At 43.2% G+C, this 22651-nt stretch overlaps 1 protein-coding gene across 2 annotated transcripts in view; it reads left to right on the top strand.

The window, feature by feature from the left end:
• Positions 1-22651, top strand: part of PALD1 (phosphatase domain containing paladin 1) — a 1254976-nt gene that overhangs the window by 570659 nt on the left and 661666 nt on the right. For both annotated transcript variants that reach the window (XM_069610500.1, XM_069610501.1), the window contains exons 3-6: positions 6085-6187; positions 9684-9863; positions 13374-13538; positions 17257-17417. In XM_069610500.1, the coding sequence (XP_069466601.1) occupies positions 6085-6187; positions 9684-9863; positions 13374-13538; positions 17257-17417 (609 nt within the window). The remainder of the gene's footprint in view (positions 1-6084; positions 6188-9683; positions 9864-13373; positions 13539-17256; positions 17418-22651) is intronic.

Genomic DNA, 22651 nt, shown 5'->3' with positions numbered 1-22651 from the left:
CAAAAGCTGTTTAGCCAGGTCATCGGTTCGTTCTTTGGACAAGATCAGTTCTCTTCGAAGAATGTTGGTTTCTTGGCAGGCGGCGTGAACTTCCGCCCGTAATTCCCCCAATAGTTGGGCCAGTTGGTCTGTTTCGGAAGTCTCCATGGCGCCTGGGTGGGTAATTGTGGGTAGGCTTCGCGTTCTGTAACGCTCACCTGGTTCCCATGGAGGCGCGGGCGTGGTCTGGACGGCAGTGGCCTCTTCGAAGGAGATGTTCAGCACCCTGAAGATGGAGTGGCTGGGTTCCCAAATCCGGCTTGTCTAGCTCGGATGAATACCCTTCTGTGAGCGAAAAGGAAGGGTTAATACTCTGCGGGTTTTGTGTTGATCTCCCGTTCCCCTTCTGACCCTCCTTGCAACCCTTCTGTAATTCCCTGTGGAGACTCGCCTTAGGGATTGAAAAGGCGAGCTCTCCATCCTGCTTCTGATGCAAGGGCGCGTTGGGATCCAGTTACGTTACTGGATAGTAAGTTCGAGCTCGCTTGTCTATTCCGGTAAGTACCGTGAATGTTTATGGCAAACTTGAGTCTAAACTGTTCCTCTTCTCTTTTGCAGGTAATGGAAGACTCCGGGCTGAGGGCGGTTTCCGTCGAAAACCCGATTTCAGGTGAGTTTTGGTGTAGGCCCACTACTGTCTTTTCCTGTCTCTTTTTCCTTAGGGGCCGGAGTTCGAGAATGCCGAAGAAATGGAGCCGATATGAAGCAGAAGCTGAGTCCGACCTGTAAGCAGGTAAGTTTAAAATAGTTCGTTTGCTACGGTTCTTGCATTCACTAATGTGATGTTTGCTTTTTCCCCATAGGGGCCGGGGTGCTGAAAGCCCCAAGGAATGGCATCGAACCGAAGGTAAGAAGAATTAGCTTGGCGGGTAAGTGCTTCTTGGTTATTTTCCCCTTCTCACCTTGCTTTCTTCTCTTCGTCTCCCTGTAGGTGCTGGAATGCTGCAGGAGATCCGGATGGGCGTCGCAGAGCCGAAAGCGCCACGTGCAGGTAAGAGAAGTGCGCCGAGATGTATGCGACGCAGTGATTATTTAAAATGATGTCTTTTTGCAAGAACATTGGCGCGCTGAATCCGGAATGCAGCTTTAACAGGTAAGGTTTGTTTTCACCTGTTTCTTCTTCCCTTTTCTATCCTTAGGTGTTTCCAGGATGCTGGCAGGCGTGGTGGAGGACTGGAGCAGGAGCAGGCACGGTGAGCGTCCAGCTGCTATGAGCAGAACAACGCGAAGCGTGGTTTGCTGTCTGGGCGTGGCTTAAATAGCTTTTCAAGTAGTCCCAGGTATGTATCCTGCCACCAGCCACACCCGTGTGGTTAAGTAGTTCCTTTTTCATCTGGAAGTTGTAGAATGATCTGCCAGGTAAGGAAATTGCAGCATGGTCTGCCAGGTAAGTTTGCACCAAACACTATTCCTTCCATATCTTGTATGAGCCTGGCGCCGATGGTGCCAGGACTGTTATCCCTTATGAGCCTGACGCCAACGGCGCCAGGACTGAGTCCAAAGAGCCCCTATCTGGGGTGGCTGGGACTTCCCTAGTATACATGTTGCCTGCCTCTGAGGGTGCCGGGCCCTGTCTGGCTCCTTGGAGGTAGGCATCATGACATTATATTTATTTGTATTTTAAACTGAAAACCCGGCCTATCCTCCTAGTGGGCCTCAGGCAAAGGTCTAGAGGTCACAGTTCCAGATATACTGCAGTTCATTTGGGGAAGCAGCAGCAGCCAGTTACATGTATAATTCTGAGAAACATAGCATTTTAAATCAAAAAGATGTGTTTACATGTAACGTTTTACATTGCGTATGGGGCTTCTGTCCATGTGTTAACATATTTCTTTAATCTGATGGTTGAAAAGACATGAGTGTTCCTCTTGATTTGTCCACAGATAGGCTATTATTTAACATGGAAAATTCATGTCCATTTTAAAAACAAAGTAGGTCTTTCCATTTAAATGTCAGTTAATTTGTGGAAAGTATGTGTCTTTCTCTGTGTCAAATGAAATGTTGCTTGGCTTCACTTTTTAAATGTAAGGCACAATTCCTCCTTTTTATTTTTCAAATGCACAGCATTTCAATGTATATTTTCCCATGTGTACTGCTGCAGTTTTGAATCTGTCAAAATGTGCCTTTTCCCAGTTTACACGAAGTCAGCATCTGCAGCAACACATGTCTTTTTGCAATCCATTGGACACAGTGAGCAATATCAACGTTGTGAGGCACACTCTCCTTCAGTTGAGTTCCTTTCCATTTTCGTTCATTCAGTATGTTGGAAAAGAAAGGTTTTGGACTTGTCTGCATATTCCAATGGGTATCCACATCAGTCAGCTTCAATATGAAAATGGGGACTTGCATGGCCTCTCAATTCCTGTCACTCTGGGGCTGCATTTTCACCCCGCGACTTCTTTCCTTTTCACAAGTGCGGGATCACAAAGCGCTACCATCATAGATTGGGTCCATGGTGGACTGGCATGTAAAGATAAGGAAAACTGATCAATAGCTGTTAATCATCCTTTCACTACAAATCTTTGTGTTAACCTCATTAACAAATATGAATATATAAGACTGGTGCCCCTATACAAGTTAATTCCCTCAAATGTATGAGCGTACCTGTCTTTCCTAGTGCTGAGGTGAAAATGTCCTCCTAATCAGTTCAAACCAGCCAAAGCTCCAAGTCTTGTGCGATTTGTCATAGTTCCTTGGGTGATCTTGACAGTATCGCTGAGTGTTCACCTGTCACAACTTAAGTCTCACTGCTTAGTGAGACCGCCACTGCTAAATGGTAGAGGTCTCACTAAGTAGTCGGATAGATGCTTTGCTCAGTGTATGTGAGTGATGCAAAGGGAGTTTCAGCCAATCCCTTCAGTCATAGGCAACCTGGAAACTGCGCAATAAATCCTGTACCTTGTAGAATCAGAAGTGGGCTGCTATCGAGTTGAGCTACAACTTTACAAGCTACTCTGAAAATGCAATTGATTATTGTATGAGGGTGCTAGCATAGATCTTTGCAGCTGGCCTAAGCCCAAGGCCAAATAATAATACACATAAAGAAACAATGCTGCTCCCATGTGCTCTAATCCTTCAAACCTAAATTGAGACGCTCTCAAAACCTCTTGGCTTGGTTGTAAGTCAAATTTAACCACTAAAGAAAATAGCTCAACATTTAATATTTCACAGTATGAGAACTGATATTTAATATCCATATGGCACAATACATTTAACAAAAAGGCAGACACTTCTTTCGAGCAAAGGTCCTTCTCAGGGCTTCATATCTAGTCTGTTTGTTCAAATATTGAACTCCAATTATATGTTAAGAATCCACAAACTTGCAAAATTACGGCGTTCGTGCCTAATAGAGAATTATAGAACATACCAGTCCTAAGCCGGCGTGTTCCCTGGTAACATCAATATGCCATGGGCAAATGCCTGAAAAGCATCTAGTTGCTATGGCGATCCTGTCCGTCTCGTAACTTTCAGCTATTCGGTCCACTACGCTGCATTGATGTCCAGCATCAATGTGAACAGTCGGACCGGATCTCCATCTGACTGTCCCTGTGCCTAATAGAGAATTACAGAACCCACCAGTCCAGCTTCTGTTAAGTGGTGTTTAAAAAGCAGGCACTTTTTATGTTGATGCGTTTGGCTCCAATGGCAGTGAGAGTAATGAACTAGAAGAGTTACAGGTCGCTATGAAAGAGGACCTTCCAAGTTTTGGGTCATGAGAGGAGGGCTGAGGAATTCAGGGAAGACGGAGATGAAAGAAAGGAGATTGGGTTTGCATCGGAGGCTGGGAGAAAGGAGACTGCAGTATTAGAAGAGTTTAGGAGACTGCAAAAGTCAGATGGTTGTGAGGCAGTTATGTGATGGGGGAGCAGGGGTAAAGGAGGGGGAAGGAGAAATCTATGTGATTATCTGTGAGTAGGTGATAGTGGAAGCTGAAGGAAGACATGAGTTTATCAATGGATGAAGTGTAGAGGTTTAAGGGGAGTGGGCTTGGAACTGATATGTGAGGTACGTTCACAAGGTGAGGGTGTGGTGGTGTTGGGTTTCCATGAGGTGGAGAAGACAAAGTTGGAGACATAAGCCATCCAGTCAACTACAGTGTCCTTGAAGCCAAGGGAGAAAGGAGTTTGGGGCGGGGAGGGTTCACAGTGTTGAAGGCAGGGGCTCTGTGGGATTCTTGATTGGTTCTACAAACATCAAATCTGGCACCATTGCAAGAGATTGGGGCACGAAAAGGCCTCTTTGTATGAGGAGACATACATCCTTGCTCCGGCCGAGGTCAGTCCACAGGATGGATGATCTCCTGTGTTGGGTGCAGTTGATTCTGCCTGATACACCTTTAGTGTGCATATATGGTAGCCAAGCAAAGTATTTGGATGGGAGGATAAGCTTTAGCCCAGTAGGGAATGGATGAAATATAGCACGGGGTAGGTTTGCAAACCCAATGTATATATTTTAATTAATATCTCGACAAACTTTGAGTGAAATGTTTTCCAATAAGGAAGGGTGATTTAGAAAACTCAGATACTTGACTCTATGGAAGGAACTGAATAAATCCTTCCCAAAAAATATAAACGGCACACACTTTATATTTGTAATGTTTTGTGATATTCCAGCCACTGGGTCGAGCATAGAGGCAGCGGATATGGTCATAGAGGATGCACAAAAACAGTTCCTTTTGAAATTCCCTTTTAAAATGTTGTGCAAAACATGATGGAAACCAAATATGGGCAACGAGTTGGCGTGTGTCCACTGCAAATACTTTCACCCTTACAATAACTTCTTGTCCTTAACCATTCATCACAACCCTTTAATCCTAACCATTTATGCTTACTTTATTCATCTCTAACTCCTAATCTCTTACCCCAAATCTAGGAGTCTGCATCCTTTGGCTCTCCAGATGTTTTGGACTACAACTACCCTCAGCCCTAGCCAGTCCTAATCCTTCACCTCTTACAATTCACCTCCCAATGCTAACCTTTCACCCTCTAGCCGTTCACTCTACTTTCCTTGCTCTCACCTATAATTCTTCACCTCTTATCACGCACCATTCATTCCCTACCATTATTCTTTCACCAACCCTTCACTCCTAGTATCTTCATCCTTACCCATTCATCATCACTTGTATTCCATCCCCAACAATCCCCTGACACTTTCCTCAACTCCTAGCCCAACTCCATCACCGATTAATCCTCATCCCTTATTCTTAACCCTTCACACTAGCCCCTTACTGTTGTAGTCCTTTATGCTTCAGCCTTCACCGCCAACACTCTCCTATCCCCTCCCCTCCCCTAACCCTTTGCCTTTAAGCATTCACCTTAACCATTTACTATTAACCACTTCACCACTAGCCTTTCACCCTCAACTCTTCATCCCCACTCTTAACCCTTCACCCTTCCATTTTCACCCTCTGTTTGTATGATCAACATGCATTGTTGCCCCCCCCCTCCCCAAGGAAATCTCAACGTGACATGGCTGATTGTCATTTATGAGAACCCCAACAGCCTTATAATACCAGAATGCACAGTTAACCATTATGAAATATATGGGTGGTTACAGTTCTATTAAGGCTGGATTTTTTCAGCCATGGCAAAGCAACGTTTTGCTGCCAGAATGGCACAGTGGGAAGGGAATCTCAGCTGCTTGTAAGGGCTATCTGGTGGCCCCTATTGGTGAGGATGCCATGATTTCCTCCGTTATACTTGCTCTACAACGTGTCCTGACCCGATTTATAATATTCACTTGTTTAAGATTCATCTATTCTTTTCCTGGTACTAAATTTCCCTAGGTTCGGTCCCAGATACTGACATGGAATGTAAAATGAATTTATCACATACAATTTGATGAGAAATAAGGACTGCTAGACCTTTTGCTGTGCATTGTCAAAAATACCAAAGTTATTTTCAGGTTGATCCTGGAATACAAACTACTGTTGTTGCCCAGTACCTATTGATCACAGCAGCACTTCTGCAACAGCACACCACCTTACAATGAGTGGGGCGCAGCCATGCTGTTTTGTGGTCTTCACTATTGTATGTGTCTTTTCAGGTACAACTGCAAAGAAGAGTTTCAGATTCATGATGACCTGCTTAAGGCCAATTACTCAGTTGGACGGATTTCGGACACCATGCCAGAGCACTACCTTGTACAGGTAAACTGAATTCGTTAGAGGTCGAGCAATGCCACATGTGGGAACAGCAGGTTATGTTCCAAATGATGAGGTTTATTAGTGTGGTTTTAAAAGTGTGGGTTGGGGGAAAAAAAGCCTATAGGGACTTATGGTGTCTGTACAAACGAAAAGGGGGATCTAAGTCTTTACGGGGCCAGGAAAAGACCAATGTAAATTGAAGTATTCTTCCAGTGACCACCACCTCCGGTGGTGTAGGTCGAAAATATAAAAGGAGCTCTAATTTAGTGGACCACCTTAATTTAAAGCACAATGTCCAAAGGTTGTGGCAAAGAGAAAGTTTCTAACCTATAACTAATAAGTCATTATTCTCCTGTCTAGCCCATAGGCTAAAAAGTTCCAAGTCTTTGTCAAACAACTTTAACAAATCCTATTCTACAAAGTCCACCCCTAGTTTCAAACCGAAAAGATAAACGCGCTGCCTTTGCCCTTTAATCTTGCACCTTGAATTATTAGCCTCTCCAGGTGAGTGTTGGATTTATCTTCAACCACTGGTACTCCACCAGACTGGCCCCTTTCAGACCGTTGTAATCAATATGGGTCTTTCTCCCAGGCTTCAAGGCTTTCTGGTGCATGGCTTGCCGTGACCTTGCTTCCAGTATTCACTTGTGTGGGCTTGTAAGGACCATGAATATCTGCATTCATCTGTTCAGGTTTCATCACAGCCTGGGTTTCTGCATTTACATGTTCATGTCTCACCACAACCTCCGGTTCAGCAATCGCCTGAGCAGGTCTCGCCACAACCTGGTCATATGCAGTCACTTGTCCAGGTTTCACAACAACCTGGGGTTCAGCATTCACTTGGAACAGTCTCGCCAGCAGTCTTTTCAAGGCGTTATATCTCCCTGTAGATAGGGTTCTAAATGTCCCTTGTGGAGAATTCACAAACATCCTTGGTGGGGTAGTACGGTGCCTTGGCTGGGTTCGTTAGCTTATTGGGATCCTACTTCTTCCATCATTTGGTAGGCACATTGGGTAGTTTCTTGGGTCCACCCAGTTCTTAGTGGCATGCCCCACATTACCTATTGTGGCAATAAAGGTCAATGTGGTGTGATAAAGCCAAGCGGTTCATCAAAAGCCAATTAAAGGCATCATTAGCAGCTGCCTAGTTCATCTCGAGTTGTTCTCTGTTTTTGTCTTTGCTTTTCACTTTTCATTATCTGCATATTGGAGTGAAGCAATTTTAGCAGCACTGTGCAATGTAACAACATCATGCTTCAAGTGTGCTGCTCTCCGTTGTCGTGCCATAATGACACATAGCAAATCCCAGCTTGCACTGCTTCACAGTACATTCCTTTTTTCCCCTCATTACACAAACTATTGAGCCGGGTGATACGTTGGCAATGAGGGATTCCCAAAAAGTTGCTGAATTGGGTTTGGGAAGAACATATGGTTGCCGAAAGGTTCACATAACGATAGGGATTCACCCTGTTGGATCATATTTTTTAGTGCTCCCAAGTATAATTTATTACTTATTTCCATCAAACGGCTATGTAATCCAATCCTCCAACTAAATCTGCATTGCATATATACTGCCCCACATAGAATATTTCTTTGTTTCTCTTCTTGTATCGTATGTCAATTTCCATTGTGGCATTGGTAGGAGATCAGAGGTCTTCAAATGCTAGCATGTCTAAGAAAAGCAGCACGCTACAAAAAAGCAATGCTGTTGACATAATATTAGCAACCATGTAAAAGGAGATAGGTGCCCAGGAATGTGTGTCGTATCTGACATTGAAGGCCAGCGTTCAACCCTAGCCACTGCTGCAGGTTTGCCTTTTTTTCGACATGTAGCAGAAGATAGTTAATATGGATGGGAATCCTGTCCGGGTGGAAAGTTTATCAAAGGAATTTATAGTGGATGTATTAATGACCATTGAAAGCCAAATGTAGATTGTCCCATAGGTAGCAATATCTTGGGTCTCAAGGAGGGTGACTGTCCCTAGTAGGTAGGAAACAAGAGTTGATGGCTTAAAGAGTTTAAGTTTGTAGTGGCACAAGCCAATGTATTTTGTCTTCTTGTGCTTACCTTCAAGCTTTGTGGCTCTTCTCTTAGGATTGTGACCACGAGCAGAAGATTGCAGGGACTGATCAACAGCACACATCAATGCGTTGTCTTTCCACAGGTCATGATTCTTTTGCTCGCTGATGGGCACAAATATTTTGCAATTGAATGTTAGGAAAACAGATTAAATGGCTATTGGTCTAGAAAAGGAATGGGAGTGATTGCCAGAGTTTTTACGGATGAACATAGTTCGGTTCTTACTTTATATGAATCTTCTGGCCTTTCAGATTCTGCCAGGGCTCTTAGAAAGGGAAGGGAGAGGCAAAGGACTGGGTCTAGAGCTGTTTCTCCTAAAGAATTCTCTGCTCTGGCTAGATTTTTTTTATGCCTCTCTCGCAGTCACTGTGTTATCGCTGAGGTAGGTAGCCTTATCGAGGAGTGTCCCTTCATAAAGAGGGACCACCATATTGCATTGAGGGAATCTGACACATCGATAAAAATAGTAGTAGAATAGGTCTGAGGCGAAGCCGTTTTGATTGGATCAGTTGACTCATTTGTGAAGAATTTGAAGAAGGAATGGCGATACCGAAATCATTCAGGAGGTTGAAAATTATCCCACAGACACAATGTTTAAGCTCATGTATTTTGTTCCAACTCTGAACTGCGTCTCATTTGAAAGCTACATAGAGTCCGGGTAAATGGGGATGGCAATGGAACAAGGGTGGCATCATAGTATGCCATCATATTCATAGAAGAACTGAAAAATGACTATATTGCCACCTACACACTTGCTCCATCGCCCAGTCCACTGGTGGATCACAGTCATCTTTCAGTTACGAGCCCTTGTAACCAGTTTTGTGTAGTAGGCCATCCAATCGGAGCACACGTGGGTTTGGATATAGCATCAAGCTGACTCGGGCATTGGGACTAACATGATGGTGTAGGGTACAGCCAGGTTGCTCGCAAGTGGTAATTGTGGCCATGTGCTGGGCTGTACCCTGCTACATAGTGAAAGAGAGTGTATTGCTTATTAGAATTGGCCTTCCAGTTTTTGATGGTGGTGTGGTGGGCTGTTGGTTCCAGTACCTGTTCCTTCACGGCTGGAGTACTACCTCACCTCTTTTCTGCCATTGGTAGATCATATGTCGAACATCATTAAAAAGGAACTTTTTCCAACTCCACAAGTCTTCCAGCTAGAACTGAAATCTTGAAATATCATTCGTTTTTTTCAGTAATAGAAAAATGCAGTTCAGGCAATCGCAAAGGAGAAATTCCCTTGATGCGTGTAAATGAAAGCATTTTGGTGGCTCGTGTTCCCGATCCCCATTTGACAGACAGTTATTCTATTTCTAGAGATCAGAATTTGCAGCATGTGTTTTGTTCAGCACTGTGGGGAGCAGGCTTTATTTTTATGAAGGCTCATCGAATATCTGGTGCTGTTCCTTCTTCCAACAGGGTAAATATTTCATGGTCCGGGACGTGTACAGCAAGTTGGATGTCTTAAATACTACAAGCAGCTGTGGAGCGCCCAACTTTCGACAGGCTAAAGGAGACTATGCGATATTTGGCATGGGACAGCCCAGCCTCAATGGCTTTCGACAGGTCCTGCAAAAACTTCAGAGTGATGGGCACAAGGTTTGTAGCGACAAGAAGGCGACTGTCATTTGGCCTCTCCACCATGTCCTTTGTACTCCTCACCATCTTGACTTCTTAATTCTCTATCACACTTTGCCATGTTCTCCTTCACGCTTCAGTTCCCCAACTTACAACTAGGATCCAACTTCACTGCCTTTACTTTCTCTGACGATTTGCTTTCCACAAACCCTTTCATTATCCCCCATTTATAACTTTCCACTTTTCCCGGTTCCCGCTTCTATTTTCTTAAGTTCTGCTGGTTCAGATGTTGCCTTTTAAACCCCACCGTTCTTAAATTGACTGATGGCAACATTTTGGATCATGCTTACCTTAATGCTTAGTTTATGATTTCCTGCTCATTTGTATGAAATTACTGTGCAGCCATTGGTTGCATATTGTGCTGTGTATTTCAGGGCTGCTGTCCAGAGGCGTTGCTAGAGGGGGGGGATAAGGGGGCTATAGCCCCAGGTCTTTTGGTTGTAGCCCCGGATAGAAGCTCAGGGGTTACAACCAAAAAGTCCGCTAGCTCTCAGTCCTGACAGTCCTGACATTAGCATAGCCCCGGATCTTTTCCAAACCTAGCAACACCCCTGCTGCTGTCTAATGTTTTTTTGCATGTGATTGTGGTTCAAGCATTCAAGGCTCAAGCTCTGTGTCCTACACCTCTAGGTAAGGGAAAGCACAGAGGTCTGGTGTCAGAATGTGGGGACAGTAGGAAGTCTGACCTTGTGTCTGACTCCACCATGATGCTGCCATCCACTGTTTGGCTGCCTGTCCATGTTGTCTAACACTGTATTTTGTTCGCAAGACCACTGGCTGTTCATTCACATAAAAAAGGGGTTCAGGAGGTTTTTTATCAACCGGGTCGCTCACAAATTAATGGCTGTTCGTCCACTATCCTCATAGGGGATGAGCAACATGTTAGTAGGCACGAGGTCTGGCTCCTGGAACTGGTAAGAAGGGATCTCCTTTACAGCATTTTCAGGCCTCCCTCTTCATGTAGATTGGACACCCGAACCCAAGGGCCCAGGTTTCCCTGGGGCTGCATGACCGTTACCCTGGAAACTGGAATTTTATTTCAAGTAACTGCCGTTTCACTGCTGGGATCGGATATGATATGATGTGGCATTTATAACACGCCTGTACGGAAGTGTTTCTGGGCGCGACAAAACAAGGAGTGGAAAAAAAAGGGAGGACAAAATAACAATCTTACAAGGCCGTGTGTCCTTCAGATTGCGCAAGTGTAGGGACGAAGGAAAGGGGAGAAGTGCCAGGGGGGAGGTGAAGGGGGAAGTGCAGTTAACTCACAAGTGCAGCCAGCAGGTGGCTCATAAGTGCAGAGAGAAGGGACTGTGCGTTTGCAGATACCAACCCTTAGGAGCTGGGGAAGCCCAGAAGCAGTGCAAGGGCAATTGGACATGCAGGAGCATGGGCCTGAGTTCAGAGGAGCGCGGAGCAGGCGGTTGCATCAGCAGGGTAGAGGAAGAGAAAAAGCGGAAATGAAAAGGAAGGTCTTGAGTTGCTTCTGGAACCGCAGGTGGTTCTGGTCAAATGAGAGAGGCAGGGAAGATGTTCCAGAGGGAGACAGGAAAACCCTGCTAAAATGGTATGCTTAATTGCTGTTTTTCACATCACTCTGTTGGAGTCTACTTTATTTTGGAATGAATTCCATACCTAACCTTTCCCCGTCCTAACTCTTAGACTGTTTCCTAGAGCCATAATACAGAGAGCTGGAATTTTATACGATTTATCAGTCTTGGCTTCTCATATTCATTTCTTTCAGAGATGAAACCTGCTCAGTTGTAAATACTTGAGTCCTCCCTATTCATAGGCAAAAACAAAATAGGAGAAGGGACAGGCAGTTAAAATGCGAACCATGGACTTCGTTTTCCACAAAGTTCTTAATAGCAGGTGCTTGATTGATGAGAAAAATCAATATGCGTTAAGCAGAATGATGTCTGTGTATCCGGAACCTCTCATCCCCAGGCTCTCAAGAGTCACACTCACAGGATGCTTCAAGAACATCCAATGATGAAAGTCACCAAGAGTGGGACGGGTATACTCTGATGTGGGCCCTCTGCCGGCTACGCCTAGAGACTCGAGCTATCCACAAGGGCAAAACATGTTTGGGGATGCTTGTGGTCTTGTGTAGAAGGGATGTGACCAAGCATATCGGGCTGGACTGCCCATTTGGAGTGAGACCAAGCCTGATTTGCATATGGTCTTTGCCCTTTTGTTATGGCTAGGCAGGTGAAGAACGATGTGCTGGAGGGATGCCCAGAGCAATGCCAGAAGTTAAGATTAATTCTAAACCTTCCGGCCATCACCACGTTTGGTTCCCTTTGAAGTTAAGCCTTGAGGTTGTTTCAAGGGACTGTACTGCTTGCATCGGCAGACAGACCATCCAGCTACCTTGTGGCTTTAGCAGAAGAATCTGCCCCAATTGTAAATTCTCTCACAAAGCTGTTCTGCCTTCTCCCAGGTGCACTTATAATATCAGAAACTTTGTGTTTTTAATAGGGCCCACCTACTGACCGGGGCTCAGTGTTGCTCCAGTATGAAACTGCCCCCCTCTCGAGAGGTATCCTGCTTAAAACCTCAGAGCAATACAGTCCAATGAAACCCATAATGAGTTGTGTTGCATATTTTGGTGGCATGATGGCCACTTGCCTGGGGTTGTCTGTAGCCTCTCTCGACTGGCCTTTGGCCCACTTGAGACTACATTCTTCAATGTCCACTTTCCAGCTACCATGCTCTTACTCCGTACCTCTGGCATTGGACGGTCCATTACCTCAATTTTCTGCTTCTCTCAGATCGTCTGCAGTCATGGTCATCTGCTGTCACTTCATGCACATTTCCTCTCCAGGCATGTTCTAATCCACATTAATAAAAGGTGCCATCTATTTATTAATCAACACACTCACCCGGGACTCTTTCAAGGAGAAAACTTTAGTAAATCACCTAACGGTCTCCTGGTCAAGAAGTGCTACATGTACCCATACTTTTGATTTCCTTTACATGTTCAGAATTTTCAAACTTAGGGGACACATGAGATGTCTGACTGAGTTACACTAGTAGGCGACCAGAGTGACACATGTCATGAATCTGCTGCTATTAGACTTCATGGGTTTCTGCTTTTGATCAGAATCTCTCTGCGCTTCTTTATCCCTGGGTTAGCAGTGACTTTTTAAGTGGTTTTCTGCAATCCGCAATTGAATGCGCAGAATGATTGGATTTAAATCCAGGAATATCTTGCTCTAAACTCCACTTATTTGAGGAAGAGAAAACAAATACTAAATGGCGTTCCACATCCCTACTAGGCATAAGTGTTGTGCCCTTTCAAAGTTTGTCTTTATTGTGCTTTTCTCTTCTTGCACATTATCTTTGGTGCTCCAGCTAGATTTTGTTATGTTTCATTTGTCATGTTGACATTTAGGAATCTCATCAAAATAATTTTTTTTCAAGAATCTTCTGCCTTTAGAATGTGTTCATACTGTTGTTTTCTTGCAGGAGTGCATGTTCTTCTGTGTTCGCGAAGAGCCAGTGGTGTTCTTACGACAAGATGGTGACTTCGTACCTTACACGCCGAGAGGGAAAGAGAACCTTCACGAAAATCTGCACAGCTTGGGGAAGGGAAGCAGAGTGGCGAGATTAGAACTTGCCATCCGGAAAGAGGTAGGATGTTCATGTATTCTGAAGTGGTGGTGAGATACAGTTGGCTTCCATGTGATAATGTCACCTGGATAAAGTCGCCAGGTAGAATACTTTTTTTTCCTGACCCCTAAAATATTTTCCCCAAAAGGTCTAGGAGCGGTATAATTCTATACTATGAACTCCCATCGTAGAATATGTTCGGAAAGTGTTTGATTTTAATGAGGGTGCATTTTTGGATATGTCGCCCCCATGCGGCAAGTTTCCAGGTGAATTTTCCAATGGACACCAATGACATTGCTAGCATATGGTTGACTTTCATTAGAAGCCGTATGTTGTGGTAACATAGAATTCACACGCAAGACGATGAGTGGAAACAATACTTCTCCTCCCCACAAACCTCCCCACACATCAACCTCCCTGGGACCTTTGGGAGCAAGGAGATATGGCCTTGTTTGCGAACATGGGCGTCTACATTCTTCAACGGTCTTCACTTCCCAGCCCTTTGCCTCTGGTATTGGGGGAATTATACCTTTCTGCTCTGTTAGTCCCCTGTACAGCAGTCCCCCCAAGTTGCAGGCATGGCTGTTTGGCAACCATATCAGCCCACCATTGCAAAGGTTAGTCTCTCCTCCCGTGGACTTTTGATACATTGAAAAACAGTGCTCTGTGGGAGAACCACTGCATGGTGTATGGTGCAGAGCATGGTTGTTGAACTCCAGGCCGCAAGGGCCGGAATCCTGACGGATTTTCCGTATACCCCTCATTAATATTCATGAGAGAAAATTTGCATACTTTTAGAATTGAATTGTACGCAAATGTATCTCATAAATATTAATGAGCGGTATCCTGAAAATCCAACAGGTTTCTGGTCCTCAAGGCATGGAGTTGGCCATCCCTGCTGTAGATTGTGGTATTGTGTTGACGAATAAGAGTTGAGTTGTGAATTGTGAGCAAAAGCTGACTTTCATTTGAGTCTATGGAAACCTTACCTTCATTATAGCATTGATGCCAGGAGCCAGAATTGTAATTAAGCTGGAGCTGTTTAGCGGCTTTGAATGCTGATCCTTGCTGCCTTAGGTACACTGCTGTCATTATGCAGAATCCTGGAGTGAAGTTGAAATGGGTCAGCGAAAGAAAATGTTAGAAAGCTCATGGAAAATGGAATTTGTTTGTATTCATGGCAAAGCTTGGCCTGTGTTTGGGTTAATGGATCATTCTAGCCTGAGTAGAACCTTTCAGCAAACCCATAGAGTCTGCGATAATAATTCAGACTGAAATGCACATTAAAATGTGTGTACATTTGTAGCAGAGCAGGAAATCCCTTTGACACCTTACTCGACCTTGTGAATTTGGGCTGAAGATTTCATGCTTTAAGGCAGAAGACTCTTCTTTTGGGTGTGATTTTCAGAAAACCAACTTCTGTCCAATATTTTTAGCTAAAAATCAATATTCTAAGCAACACATTACCTTGTGTATGTTTTAAGTGCAATTCAGAATTGTTTGATCACAAGTCCGCAACATACGTTTCTCTCCCGTTTAAATCCGGTAGAAAGAAAAACAGGCAAAATGCCTGTCCAGATTCAGACAACATCACATTAGGCATCATGTGGGTCACTGCTGATTATACTTGTGCTCAAGATGGCGACCTCCTCAACAAACGGAACCCTCTAGCTTGAATATAATTCATATTTCAAACATCTGACATTTCTTACTACCAGGGGAACCATTCTTGAATTTCCCAGGGTATGCCGGTTGCCAGATGATGATAGGGACGTGCCATTGAAAGGATAGTAACATTTAGGCAAATTCCTTTTCCCAGGGTGTGCCCTGGCCTGAATCACTTGAATACTCGGTGCCACTGCTTATCCCGGGTCTTAAAGTACCATTTGAATTAAATGGAAATAAATATCAAGTTTTCTCATTGCATGCATTGAGCACCTCATCCAACCCTATCATGTCTGGAATCCGTAGAAAAAAACGAATACAAAAAAACTGAAGGAGAAATGACCGCATTTTTTTTACCAAAAATTGTAGGTAATTTTGTATATGTATAGTAAATAATGGGTGCGGTAAGGGTATAAGTTATGGTATGGTGGGGCGAGGAGGGGGTGCGAGGTCTCCCCCGCATTCATTTTTAAAAAAAGTAGAAAAAGCAAAACATTTTATTTTCGTTTTTTGGTCAATGTCTGAATGTTTTAGCACATGTAGTATTTCATTTAGAACGAAGAAGGACTAGCCTACAAGCATCAAATGCAAAAAAAATAAAGTTAGGACTGGTTAAACCACTCATGCTTTACCTGGGACAATTTGAGAGCTCTGCATGTCATGGTTTGCCCCAATATATGAGTCTACCTACAGAAAGGCTTGGCTCGCTGCCAAACCTCTTGGAGATAGAGAGGAAGCTTGGTGCCAGGTGGCTGCTGTTTGATGCGAGTGCTTCCTGGTTAAAGCTCAGTTATAGCAGTCAACATTTTGCAAGAGCGAATGGAGATGTCTGAGTAGGGAAGAAATTAGTAAATGATGATTTTAAAAGCATGTTTTGTTCCCCCCACTGCTTGGTACATTGGGTAGATCAATGTGTTTTTACTTCTGCGCTGCATTACCTTACTTTGGTTATTTATCTTGGTATTTTTCTAAAGCCTTCCCTGCGTTGCAGGATGAAGAAAACCTGAATTATTTTAAGCCAACATTGGCAAACTTGTTTAATGAAAGTGTGTCCTTTTGTCAGAACTGAGAATGGAGTTCTTGCTCTTCAAAGACGAGCAGCGTTTTGTAATGTTTCCAGGTCTGTCCCTTCTGTTTGTCTGTGAATACAATATCTTGCGTTGACCAAACTCTTTGGGCGATATCTGCATTGTTGTGCTAAAGAGAGCAGCCAGATTTCTAGAAAAAACAGCTTCTCCTTGCATATTATTAAAGCCCATATCTTGGAAGTTTTTGTAAGCATAGGAACATTGCTCTTGTTCATTCAGACATACCTGCAAAACATCACACTGATAGTTCCAAAGGGGTATTGGTAGAATGAAGTTAAGTAATGGGTAAAACCGTAAGTTGGGTCTAACATAATGCAACAGCCATAAGATGCAATAATGTCCACTTCAGATTCTAGTAAAACAAAAGTGTGAGCTGCTTCTCAATCTGTTTTCTTTCCTCGCACTCTGATGGTCTCGGCCATCCATTCTGCTTGGTTACGGACACATCCATGCATATCTCTTGATTAGTGATGGACAAAGTTTACAAACCACAAGCTAACCACGCTGTGTATAGAGTTCCATTTTACAGGAGTCTGGTATATTTTAAGATTAAATGAGAGGGAGATCAGCCTTCCATAAGAAAAAAGGAATTAACAGGGTGTCTGTTTAATCATTTGCAATGATGGTTGGATAAGCACAATCTTGATTCCAGTTTAAAAGGCCCTACTCGTTGTGTGAGTGTGCATGCCTGGATTTACACCATAACCTAATGTTATCGTTTACAGAGCCCTATAAGAGAACACACGACCCAGCGTCAACCTTTCATTGGGTTATAGAATGCCTCAGTAATTTGGAAAACCGTTATTTCGTCCACCAGGAATTGTTTAGCCAAGCGAACACATGCATGTAGTCATTGGATGGAGGCAGTGCTAAATTAATCATTTCATAGGTTAGTTCAATTCTCTCTGCCGGACAGGGCATGATGGCAGGGGGGCGGGGAATGACTGACCCTGAATTGACAAATTTTCAATGTTGATCTCTTTCAGCTGCATGACTTTGCACAGTTGAGTGACAACAGTTACTATGTTTATAACGACATAGAACTCTTTAAAGAGGAACCTCACTCCGTCCGAATAAACTGTGAAGAGGACATCCATGTCACAGAGGAAGTGTACAACAGGCCAATCTTCCTTCTGCCTTCATACAGGTAAACCCTCAAGAGGGCTGAAGCCAGTACATTCCTTTATGATGGTGGTTGGTTTGGAAATCACAACCTGAGCTTGTATTGTTTGCCTTTTAATTCAGTATGGATTAAAGATTTAACATGAAATCATTACTTGTACACATCCAGCAAAACATTAATTAGTAGAGCAATTATAAAAAGCTGCACACGCATCAGGACATTTGTTGGTTATAGTATTGGCCTTTGAGCCCAATTTCGCCCAGTACATTATAGTATCCAAAGACTCAATATGGTGGACACTGAAATGTCTTCGTCATGATCCAAGCCACATAGCCAGTCAGAAATTTTAGCAATTTTATTAGGCTGTCCTATTCACAGACATGGTTCTTGGAGAGCTGACTTAACCTTCCTCCTAATTCCCTCTCTCACTATGTTCACTCGGAGGAAGCCAATTCTTGGCTCTGTTCCTTCTGACGGTTGGTGTGGCAGTACCAGACTATTTCTCTGGGATGTAGCCGGGCACAACCAGAAGAGTTACCTGATAAGACTCTGGGGTCCATCACATATCCGTGCTTTGGCTAATTTCCAGTGCCACCTTCCAAAGCATTCCATCTAATTTTCTGCAGATGACTAGCCATACAGCCCTACTTTTATTATCACATACCAGGCCCCACAACCCCCTTTTAATGTACCAATTGTTAGTCTGTTTCTTCTATCCTACCCCTCCTTTTCCCTTCCTCTCAAATCCAAGAGACCAAAGCGGTGCAATTAGCCTTTTTCCAAACAAGCCAACTACAGTGGTGATGGACACAGTACAAACATGTATTAACATTCATTATCCTTCTAAACCATTCAAGAATCCAAAGGACCCTCAATAAAATGTTACTCTAACTAGACCTTGTCTTTGTTCTGATACTCAGACCCATGCAGCTCATCATGAAAGACAACATGTGCTGTGGGGTTTCCACTGGTAAATTAGAAAACGCACACGTACAAGCTCAAACTCTTCCTCACGCAAATGCTCTCCCTCATATGCCCTCTCTTCCGCACCCTCTGTCTGGCGCCCACTCTCGTAACTCACACTCTCAATCGCACTCTCATTCTTTCACACCTGCTCTGAAACACCCTTAACCTTTTATATATATATATATTTCTGGGGCTTGTGGAATCTGCTTAGTTCAAATGCTGTGCATAGGCCGACATCTAGTGGAAGCTGCAGAGTATTACAGTTTGTTTTTTGAAACTCAAAAATGGGTGTCAACACAGGGCGTGCCAGTAATACTATCCCTAGTGTGACGTCGACTGTACCCATGATCCCTCACGCGTGTAGGACTGGTGCAGTTCAACAGTTCAATATTTGGCTTTCAACTTCTGGTAGTTCAATCCCTTCCTTATGATTCACCCACCTTGCCATCAATATTCATTTCATAGGTTCTCAATTTCTCAGTTCTGCACAGGTTTCCACCTGCTCGGCTCAAGCCTGTCTCATTCTTCATGGGGATTCCCGTCCCCATGTTTTATCTAAGAAATATTTCACTGTTGAAGACTTTCAAAACTGCATGACCACTTCGACCTCTCTTTCAATATTCTTTCAATTCACAATCGATACTCATCTTGTGAAACCAATAATTCTCACTCTTTAGTCTGCACTCTTGGCCTGTTCAAAAGTTTGTGTATAACACCAATACCTCTTGGTAGTTCTTTCCCACCAAATGCCTCTTGATTATTGTAGTTCTTATATTTTACTTTTGCCCTCGACATATTGCACAATTCACATATTTAATTTTTCTCTTATTCAACTTTCTTTTCTTTGATCACCGCTTGTAATATCTTTCAAAAGTTCATAACATTTCACAGACTTTGGAATGTGTGACTTCCTCTCACAGGACCACTCTGCTACTTTGTATCCTTTTCTTTTAACAATCGTTCTCTTCTTTCGCATTTTATCGGTACATGTGCAACCTTCAACTTTCAAATCAGTCACTTTCCCTTTAACATCAACCAGAATTTTGTTGCCCTCGATAACTCACTGGTTGTGTTAAATTAGTTTCTTTCATCTTTTGTCCGCAGCTCAAGGCAGATACCAATGCCTCCACTGCTCCTCCCAACTCTGCCATTCACCCAGGAGGATCCTGGGCCATTTCCTAGCAAATTGAAGGCTTCTTTCTTATGCTCTGCTTTTCTAACACTCCCGGCATCCCGAAAGCTTGGTAAACTTGCCTGGCTTTCTCTTGTTCCTCTCAACTGTTGATCAGCCCATTGGCCTTCCAACTCCCACAGCCTGGTTTGCATCAGCCTGGGAGGAACTGTTCCTTCTTGTACCCAGCCTCGCTCAAAGTGTGCCTGTGCACGCCACCTTTTATATTCACCAGGAGTTTTAATAAGTGGCAGGTGTACATGATTAGAACTACATGCCCTACTCTGCCTGGCCTCATTAAAGGGACAGGGCCAATGCAAGTCAGGGAAGGTAATCCTTCTGACCTCATTCCTCATCTTCCTTGGTACAGTCAAGATAAAGTGCGAGGAATTATGAGATTTGTAGTTTGCCATTAAACAGACATGGATAAGGGTTAGATGGGTTATGGAAAAAAGGGGATACCATGTCTTACTATTGGGTGCTTCCCCCCCATGTCCTAAGGACTCCTACCTAGGTGATCTCGATGACCTTTCCAAGGCCACCTAAGTATGGGATCCCTGGGTACTAGGTTGTGAAACACCCTCTGGTTTTTCACAGCACCAGCACTTGTTTATATTGAAACCGGATATATGGAAGAGGAGCAAGATTGGGTTTTCCATTTAGATGCTTATGGGACCTTCACATTATTGGTGAGTTATCATGCCTGGTAGGCAGACGTCTCATGTTTTATTAGTTAAGTGTGGGTTTGCACATTTCTTGTGAGGGTATGCATGCGGATGCACCTTCTAATGGCTGTGCAGCTATGTATTTTAAATGTACCAACATTTAACGAGATTTGTATGTATTCTTTTGTCTGTTTGTTTTTCTCTCCCTTTTGTTCTCTTGGAATGATTCACAGAATTATATGGAATTGTTGTTCATATTAAATTGTTTTTGAATAACATGATCTTTTTTTGCTTCTTTGTTACTGGGACATAAATTAGCACCTTAACATCCTTTTTCCAATACTCCAAGGCCAATACTATAACCAACATCCTGTTTCTCGTTGTGGCGGACTGAAACAATTTCTTTACTCTTCATGAGGCAGGAAATATTTTCCGCTCTGAAAGAAAAGTATTGGGCGGTGCTCACAGCTCCATGGGAAAGTAATACAGATGTGGTGCTTTAGGTGATGTTTGAGAAGCTGTACCCACCTGTATTTCAATTATACAGCTACAGGGCCACAGAATTCTCCCCTAAAAATAAATCATCAAAAACCGTTGAATCTTAGTGTTGTGCATTTCTAGTACAAATGAGAATTAATGATACAGCTCCGCCTCTCCCACATGCTCTGATAAATGTAACAAATACCTTGCAAAACAGATAATAGTCAATTGAAGTTATCAATAAAGAAATGTCAACTTTACAATCTTTAAACTGTCTAGCATTTTAAACAATCCCTCATCATGACAGGTGAGATTTTGGGAAACTGGATAGTATTTCCAAGATAAACCAGCACCAGCAAGAGAAGATAAACCAGGAAGAGAACCTGTCATTTTAATCAAAGGTTATAACGTGGCTAGTGTACCCGATAGAACACTTGGAGCATCAAACCTGAGATGGGCTTTGAGCTTTACATTCCCCAGACCTTCTAAGGACTGTCAGAGCATCATCAAGTGGATCAGAGTAACTTGTCCTTATCTCATCAGTCCTTGGTCATACATGCAAGCAGGCTCCACTGAGTTCAGCACAGTAGGTGAGCACGGGTTAAGAGTGACGGGATGTATGGCTTGAATTTCTGGGCCGTAGTCCTGGGAAGATAATTTCCTGAGTCCAAATCAATTTCGAGCTACAGGTTTTGTATTCAGGCTCTGTCTGTTGCCTCTTGATCTAGGTTTTGTCATTGGTGTGTTGAAAAACATAAAATGGTACAAAATGTTTTGTACATTTATATCTTGGTTCAAATTGCTCTTCTGCTGCGGTTAAAGGGTAGAAGCATGTCTAGAATGTCTGTTTTAAACGTATCCATGTAGATGACACGGAGTAGTACGATATGTGTATTTTTATAAGATGCAGCATTTGCTTCATTCTTTTTGATTTCTAATATGCTCCTTCATCCAAGAGTATTTGGATTGGCCATCTTTAATGGACAAATTACTTTTGCTATAATGCTTCAGCGAAATTGGAAGACTTGTGACCAAAGGTTAACTAAAATCCATGTAAATCATCTATCATTGTCAGAGTGTCCTATATTCATATTCTGTCGAGAGTCTTTTCGGTATACCACTTTCAAGAAGCTTTAGATTGGATATGGTTCTACTGGCATTTCCCCTAGCAGTGCATCATTTTGTAGATGAGGCTGTGATTCATTTTCTTCCATATGCAACTATCATTTAATTTCCGCACTTAGATGTGCGTTTTGATCACATGAGAACATACAGTACTTGATTTGTCTATTGCTGTGGTAACAGCCTGTGTTAAGTAGGTTACTCTTGGTTTCTTTATACATAGATATTTATTCAGAATGAGTGTGTTCTGTTGCTAAGGAGTGTAAAGGCATCTGGTTCTTAAGACTTCACATCACCTGAGAGCTTGAGTTGTGCATTGGTTCTTAACACATCAGTGATGCTTGGGTCATTCATGGTGATATTCGTATTTATTCTTTGTTGGACCTAGGTGATGCCAAACATTTCCACATTCATTACTCTACAAGAGATTTTTGCAAACATTCCAGATGGATTTCTCGGGCAAACAATTTCTATGAATAGATTTTGGATTCATCGAAAAAAGCTGCATGCATATGAGTGTACATGTGGCTTTTGGCCTTCATTTGGGTAAATGTGGCTGTTCTTTGCAACCTGAGATATAGCTGCATTGTTTGCTGGAGTGTTTAGCTGCATCCACATTTGTGTTTTTCCATGAGGGTGCTGCTGATTAAATTGATAGTAATAAGAGGGTCAGCTCTCGTGCCCAGCCATGCTCTGTTTTTGATCTTATAGATGTTAGAGCATTCTGAAACAATTGGAAGACATTGATGCCTGCAATATCATGGGCACACTCATAGATTAGGGATAGTGTGGCCGCACAACCCATGTTAATGCCCTTTTTTTCCTTTGGAAAGACAACTTGTAATACTCTGCAC

The sequence above is a fragment of the Ambystoma mexicanum genome, chromosome 8, assembly GCF_040938575.1.
Source record: "Ambystoma mexicanum isolate Mex_15411 chromosome 8, UKY_AmexF1_1, whole genome shotgun sequence".
Classification (NCBI taxonomy): Eukaryota; Metazoa; Chordata; class Amphibia; order Caudata; family Ambystomatidae; genus Ambystoma; species Ambystoma mexicanum.
Note: the sequence above shows the minus strand (reverse complement) of the source record. Positions and strands in the feature narration are given on the sequence as shown.